At 36.2% G+C, this 8,562-nt stretch overlaps 1 protein-coding gene across 1 annotated transcript; it reads right to left on the reverse strand.

The window, feature by feature from the left end:
* Positions 1–733: 733 nt before the first annotated feature.
* On the reverse strand, positions 734–2,008 carry LOC132066341 (early nodulin-like protein 1). The gene is made up of 5 exons (XM_059459666.1): positions 1,915–2,008; positions 1,735–1,814; positions 1,191–1,286; positions 997–1,116; positions 734–892 (listed from the first exon to the last, which is right to left on the reverse strand). Exons 1-5 carry the CDS (start codon positions 2,006–2,008, stop codon positions 734–736), a joined length of 549 nt encoding a protein of 182 aa, XP_059315649.1.
* Positions 2,009–8,562: the final 6,554 nt, after the last annotated feature.

Below are 8,562 nucleotides of genomic sequence, written 5' to 3' on the forward strand. Positions count from 1 at the left end.
TTAACAGACTAACTTAGGGATAAGAACAAGTCTAATTGACATTATTGGTCGCTCTTCGAGTTCAACTCTTTCGCATTTGGAAAAATCATAAAGAGGAAATACGGCCTAACTGTTGGGAAACATTAGAAAGTCCTTATGAGATCAAGTGCATACTCTTAGAACAATCATTAGAAGTATATCACATTGAAACACAAGTATAATATCTAATCAAAACTGGGAACACAACCTTAGTCTCTTTCTCGCATTAATTACATTTCAAGTCAAAGCATTCGTTTACATTACACAACAAATATTTCAAACTATTCGGAATAGGATTAAAGCCTTTAAAGACTAGTATCGCATACAATTAGTACCCTTTTCTCTCCATATTCCCTATGATTTTCGACCCCAACCTTGTTTGGGTTATTATATTTGACAACGACCGCTTTACTCCACTCATAGGTGTAATTTGAGCGTATCAACATGCTCTACGGCATGATCATCCTGCCTTCCCTTCCTTGTGGGCTTGTTCAAAATATGCTTCCTATGGGAGACGACGGTGGCCGAAATGTCTTGCCGGCTCGGAGATGACTCGATCTCGGCGGAGACGGGTCGCGCGCGCGAAGAATGAACCTGAAATAACATATAAACAATTTAGTTTATATTTGTTCTAAACTAAACTTGAAATAACATATAAACAATTAAATACCTAATTACAATTTATATTTAATTAACATTATCTTTTTATAAAAAATCAAATCTGTGTATCAACGGGCTCCTGAGATGGATGATGAGAGGGCTCCTGAGCTGGCTCCTCAGCAGTCTCCCGAGCGGGCTCCTTAGTAGGCCCTAAAGCCCGAGATGTAGATGGTGCCCGAGCTGGAGACGGGTCCACAGACGTAGAAGAATGAACCTAAAATAACATATAAACAATTTAGTTTAGATTTATTCTAAACCAAACATGAAATAACATATAAAAAATTAATTAATACATTATTTTATTGTAAAAAATCAAACTTGTGTGTCGACGGGCTCCTGAGAGGGCTCCTTAGAAGGCTCCTGAGCTGGCTCCTCAGCGGTCTCCTGAGTAGGCTCTGGAGCCGGAGATGTAGATGGTGCCCGAGCTGGAGCTGAAACCTAAGAAATGAAAAATTCTATAACAATTAGTATAGATATTTTAATTTGTTAAAATAATTATTTTAAACACTTACATCTTGGCTGGTAAACATGTCGAAGTCCTCGAATAAGTCCGTGCCACCCTGTAGATCACGAACTGGCCGCTCACCCTGTGGATGATGAACTGGCGGCTGTGCAGACGATGCCCAGAACATGTGATTTGAAAATAAATCCAGCGTATATAGAGATGTCAACGGTCACCCTGAAGTTGACTGATGCTCTGAAGTCGATGGTCGGTAAGAAGTCGACGGGATCTCTGAAGTCGACGAGCAGGCCGCCGGGCCGGAGGGCAACTGAGCATGCTCGTCGGGTTCATCTACTGACCACCGACCCCTCCGCCCCATCCCGTACGCGGACCGCCCTCTCGCCCTTCCACCTCGGCCACCAACCCCTCTGCCCTACCCTCTCGGCCACCAGTCCTTTTGGCCCTCACCCCCTTTGTTACCCCTTTCTGCCACCACCACCTCCAACATGACCACGACCATGACCACCCGCTGCCTAATGCGGGACCTCTAGAACATGCTCATCGAGACGTCCAAGCTTCTGTGCCTAAAGCATACCACCCTCGGCTAGCTGAACCATCCGCACTGTATATCCAGTTGTCTCAGGGGCTCTATATGGTCCAAGGTCTCCCAGCGCATCCTTTGTACGGTCCGTAGCTGCATTTGTTTGCAAATATTAATAATTAAATAAATTTGTAACGTAATACATAAGACGATTAATTGTGTTTAAGACCAATACAACTTACCAACGCCTTACACTGTCCTGCGAGTGCTGCATATCCTCGACCATCTACACGAGGCCTCGCTGGGTTGCCAATCAAGCTGCTAGTGATCCGTGTGTACCACTCCATGTATCTCTGGACCGAAGTCGCATGTCCGACCACCGCTAGCGTCCCCATCCTCTGATCCCAATGCAGGATCTGGAGCTGCACAAAGGCCCGCTATGCATTAGTGACGGCCGCACGCTCGTCCCGCGAATAATGATCGTGCTCCTAAATAACCTACTGCGTATATTCTGTACATGGCCGAACTGTCGTAAGACACGGTCGGGCGCGTGATCCTCAACGATATCCATATCTATCAACGGACACCACGACCTCCACATGTGCTTACCAGCCCTGAAAAACGCCGGCAGCTGGTCCAAAATCTGATCATACGGCGTCCATATAAAAGCTTGTAAAAAGAATTGAATTAGTTAACAATAAAAGACTAACACAGTAAAAAAAAAATAACATACTAATGTTAAATAAAAAAAAAACTTACCGTGTCCGCCGTCATACGATCTAGCTGATCCCTGAATGGGAGAACTCTACGGTGCGTATCCACATCTCGGATTACGCTTCCCATCCATCTCGGCTCGTTTGGCACCATATCAACAATATAGTCAAGCGGAGGGTGAGTTAAACGTGGTGAAAAGGTCTCATCCTAGTCCACACCCATATCTGAAAGGGTCATTAAAAAAATATTTTATTAGTCGTCGTTTCAAAAAGCTATATTTAGAATAAAATTACACACACTTAAATATATTACCTGGAGGAGTGGGCAAAATGCAGCGACATCGATCCTCGAGTGCATAGACGCTCAACAGAATCCTCGATACATGTAAGCCAGAACAACAGCGCCCCCACCGTAACATCCCAACTCGCCCAAATGCTCCAAAAATGGCAGATATCTCAAGCTCACATGGGAACCCGATGTGTTCGAGAACAAGATGCCCCCGAATATGATGAGAAGGTACAGACGAGCACGTCGGTCAACATCCAGCTGAGGTGTGTCCTCTGTAATCGAATGCTCGCTACGAGGCGCAAGTGAGTACCGAGGGAATACATCGACACCCGAGTCTGTCCCCATATATCACCCACCTGAGGCACGAAACTAGTGAGCCTAGTCAACTCCTCTCGATACGATGACATCTGCTGAGGCTCCTTAATATACAACGCGTGTCCATCTACATGTAGACCGTAAATGACTTCCACATCCTGAAGGGTGATGGTGGCCTCACTAGTGCGGAGATGAAATGTATGGGTCTCCGGTTGCCATCGCTCAATCATGGCCGTTACAAGAGCCCTATCATGTTGTACCTGACCAGCAGCGACGCAACATTAGATACCGCCCTGATATAGTATATCTAAGACGTGACGATATGGGGGCCGAGCGCCTAAAATATCCCATGCTTGTTCCATCAACCAGGGACGGAACAAGCGGCTGGCAGCTACATCCTCATCCCATACTAACAGACTAGGACTGTGTCTTGCTAAGATGAAATGCTACCTCGAAGGGCCCTAGATGAATGGGGTCGGGATCTATGGAGGTGTCGTATCTATTTTACGCATTTTTAATTAATCATTAACATGTAATATTAATTATGTAATCTTTTATCGAAAAATTATACTAAGGGTGTTCACTTCTAAACTAAAGATGTTCAATCCTAAACTAAGGATTTCTAAGGATGTTCAAACCTAAACTAAGGATGTTCAATTATACTAACTAACTAATCCTTTAACGGGAAATTATATTAACTATCTAAATTTGTGAATTAATAATTGTTAATTAATTATTATACTGACAGCAATTAATTAACTAATATTATATTAATGCTATTTTTAATCTTAAACTAAGGATGTTCAATCCTAAACTAAGGATTAACTACAATTAACTAACAAATATAATATTGAGGATATTAAGGTTTAACTATTTCTAATTAACAATTGATAATTAATTAGACCACTACTTAGCACATTAACACATAAATTAGATAACTAATTAGCACATAAAATTAGATAACTAATTAGCAAATAAAATTAGATTAACACATAAAATTAGATAACTAATTAGGACATTAATAATTAACATGGACTAAACAATTTTACAAATAAATAAATTAAAAAATAAATAAATTATTAGGAGATTAGTATATTTTCCTATAATCAAACAATTAACAAATCATTAACAAAAAATTAAAGATTAACATATCATTATCAAATAATCAATAAGTATCTAATCAAACAATTAAAAAATAATTAAAGATTAACATATCATTAATAAATAATTAACAATTAGCTAATCAAACAATTAACAAAAAAAAGATTTTTAAAAAAACGAAAAAAAGGGGCTTGACCCTACTCTTTTAAATTTGGTTCATGTATGACTACTATGTCGACAAAAGACGACAGACATGACAAGAATTTGGAAAGTTTGTAGATCACAACATAGTACTATATATTAGCCATGTATGTAGACAAAGTTTATAAATCTATAAAACTAGCAAGTGGATATATCACAAAAATCTACAAGGAAAATTAACCACTTGTGATGTGCTACTTGCTAAGTGGCCCCTTGCCCTACCCCCTTTTAATAACTAGTTGCTAAGCTTTTGTCTCAACATCCCTAAAATGGACCACACGCGATTATTTGTTGGTAAAATCATCAATGTCACTATCAATGGCATGACTTGGGCCTTTGCAACATTGAGCACATCTTCCACTTGAACTATAAATAAATAAATAGATTAAGTTAGATATACCATCAATGTAAAGAATCTTTTACAACATTATGTTACTCAAAAAATATCTACAGATAAGTGTCCTTAAGATATGAAAATTGCAATCTTGAATATAAGTTAGATTTCCTATTACAATAATAGATAAAGGTCTTCAGATAGTGTAAAGTTCCTTACTAACGATATATATAACTTAAACTCATAAATGAAACACTACACAGTAACTCTTGCCTATTTGTTGCTCACAAATTAGTACTCTCTGATTTCAAATATTAGTCGTTTTGATAAACTGATCTATTTAAAAATAATCGACGTTTTAGGAACAAGAAGTGGTTTAGTATTTATTTTTTAATTAATGAAGTATTAATTAAGTGAGACGCTTAAAGAAAGATAAATAATATTTCAGATAAACACTCTATGATTAATAATTTAATACAATTAAATATATTAGAGGAGTACAAAATCCTTAAAAAACATATATTATGATCAGTTGTAGATAGATATGAAAATATTCTTAGATACTGACTAAAATTTTTAAATTCTACTCTGAATTAGAGTTTTTGGATATTTCCAAGCATTTGTTGGACCCATACCAAGTGGAAGCAGCCGCAAAAGTCCAAAAGGCCCATAACTTTCACACTAGGCCATGGGAGACCTACATGCATTTTTTTGCGCGGATTGTCCTTCAAAGGCACTTGTCTTTAATTTCTGTCCCTGAAATTGTTGGTCTTTAATTTTTGTTGTTCGCTTAAAAATTCATAGGTTTCGAATTTGAATCCCCGCTCAGTAAAAAATAAAAAATAAAAAATAGAATTGCAAGGCAGAGTTTTGGATTGTAGAGTTTGCTGCCTTAAGGCAAACTCTGCGTTATAAGGTAATAAACTCTGCTTTGCGATTATTTTTTTTTTTACTAAGTTGGGGTTCCAACCCGGAACTCATGAAGTTTTAGGCGAAGGGAAAAAATTAAAGACCAGCAATTTGAGGGACAAAAAATGAAGACCACCCCCGAATAAGGACCGTGCAAATTGCCCACCTGCATGGGTCTCACCTATCCAGAAACTTTTGATAAGTCGCTGTTTAGTCTAAGGAGCCGTTTGGACATGATTTAAAATCATGAGATGAAATCACGAGATGAAATCATGTTTGGACATGCTATTTAGATTTCTTAAGTTGCAGTTTTTTTTTTATAAACATAAAAACTCCATAAGTTGTGAAAACCATCAAAAATTTTCAAAGTCTTATACAATCTTGCCAAATGAGTAAATCATACAATGTAACTACTCTTTAATATAATACAACATCAGTTGATCAAACTTTAGTTCAACAAAAAGGAAAATTTAACATGAATAGTAATGTCACTACTCTTTAATATAATCCTCCCATATGGTAAACATGATTGGTAAATATATTTTATCAACTTGCAGATTAATATTTAATACAAATGGTTGGTAAACATGATTGATAAATATATTTACCAACTTATAGGTCTTTTTTTACAAAATACAAACGTCTGGGTTAAATTTTACATTTATATTTTTTGAAATCATGATTTCAAATCCCAAATCATGCCTTTTTGGATGATTTGGGATTTCATCTCATGAGATGAAATCAGAGATGAAATCGCATGTCCAAACGCCTACTGAAATTATGTACTTTCTCTGTCCCAAATAATATAGTACACTTTTTTTTTATAATCTGCCTAAAAAGATTGTAATATTTCTATTTTAGAAATAATTTATCTTTATAAGATGATTTACAACCATACAAATATCTAAGGATTGTTTTTGTTGAGAATTGCTTTTGTTACTGCAGATATGAATAATAAGTAGTTTAGCTGCAGGAGAAGTCTTTGTTTAAATTTGAATTTAAATTTAGCTAGATAAGTTTAGTTGACATATATTAGATTTTTGAATTCTAAAATTATGCAAGATCTTCTGTTTTAAGTTGGCTATTTATAGCCCTGTATCCTTATGTAATTATTGAGATTCATTTTCAATCAGTACTTTCAACCTTTTTGCTGCTCCATCTTTTAAAATAACCAACAGTTTTGAATCACAAATTCCAAAAGTCTTTCTTTCTGTTTTAAACTCCGTGCCAAGTCAAATGGTATCACTTTAATTGAAACGGCGTGAATAATTTATTTTAATAGAACTTTCCAAAGTACTATACATAGCATTACTTCATAGGTGCGACTAGTGGCGGGTCTAGAATTTTCATTCAGGGGGTTCGAAAAAAACAACAAAAGCTAAATATAAAAAATAATGTTGTCAATCGTAATCGAATCTGGGACACTAGGGATAATTTTGAACACCCTGGACCACTTGAGCTAACCTTTTGCAGTTGTTCAGGGTATTCAAAAGTTAATATATGTACATAAACATAGAAAATCTACCCTATATATACACTGTAATTTTTTGCCCCGAACACCCTCGGCAACCTCTAAATCCGCCCCTAGATGCGACTTGAACATTGCGAGTAAAGTTAATTGAGAATATAACAAAGACACAAATCTGAAGGCATAGACTGCTTTTGAAAGCCTAAACACACTGGTTTTGGGTCATGCAGTCTAGATAGGTCAAGCTTCATCTGGAAACACGCATAACCACAAGATCGGGGCTATTCAATCAAATTTAGTAGCTTTGGTTCAGACAATTTATATAGATAATGTGATTAGTAAACACACTAGATACTTACAATAGAGTAAAAATCTCTCGAACCTATAAAGTCAAAATTCCGAACCACATTTGATGATGAGTGTAACCTTATTAGATGTGTACAATTTAGTTTTTTTTATATGCGTAGATAATTCGAATTAAAAAATAATGAATTTAGTTGAACCCTCAACAAAAAAATTTCTAGATTTGTCCCTACATACCACATGCCAGATCTCTTTCTTCTGATTAATGACAAAATTATAAATCATCCATGAGATTATGGATATTGTGTAAAGTCAGTTGCCTAGCGGCAGCTTATATAGCTGTGTTTCCTACACCAAATTTAGTATTTCCTGTGGGATATTCGTATAGCTGAATTATTTTTCGTTACCAAAATTATAATTAAGATTTCAATTCAATAAATTGAGAATCGGATGACAATCCGTGAAATTAACATCCACTACAGGAACAAGTATCCACAATTGGAAAAACTTATCCTCGTGAATATTATATTGCATGATCTTATGAGTTTAAGTTCTATACATTTAACAAAGATAAAAGAAATATTTACACAATTGGTCACTTAATACTTAATAGATAATTACATGTGTACCTCTATGATAAGTATTTACTTAATTGACAAATTGATGTATATGTTAATTGACTTGTTATACATGTTAAACTACAATAATAGGATGAAAAACCTTTACAATGGGTATATAGCTTATAATTCTTCTATTATACTAACCAAATATAAACAGCTCCTCTCCCTGTAAAAAAGACAAAACATTTATAAACCACTTTTAGCGAAACACTTCTCTATATGTTCCCAAAACACTTGCTGGCTTGTTTTTTCGTTAAAGAGCTTGTTTGGATGGCTTATAACTTATGGCTCGTAAGCAATAAGTCGTAAGTCGCATGTAAATCTACCAAATATGAAAAATTAAAGAGCTTGTTTGGATGGCTTACAACTCATGAGCTACAAGCATAAGTCGTAAGTCGCATGTAAATCTAACCAAATATGAAAAACCCTCTTATACGTTTTACACTCATGACTCATTGATAGAGGTTTGCCTTTAACTAGATTATATCACATCGAGTAATTTCCCTCGACCTTTCTTTCATCTTTGTACAACCATAATTCCGTCGCAGATTCTAAATTCACTTTCTTCTTGAACTTTCCTCGTCATCGTCTTGCATGGGGAGAGTGATAAGTGATCATTGGTTGGAAGATAGACTCCAACTTTCAGTA

This window comes from Lycium ferocissimum, chromosome 8, assembly GCF_029784015.1.
Source record: "Lycium ferocissimum isolate CSIRO_LF1 chromosome 8, AGI_CSIRO_Lferr_CH_V1, whole genome shotgun sequence".
NCBI lineage: Eukaryota > Viridiplantae > Streptophyta > Magnoliopsida > Solanales > Solanaceae > Lycium > Lycium ferocissimum.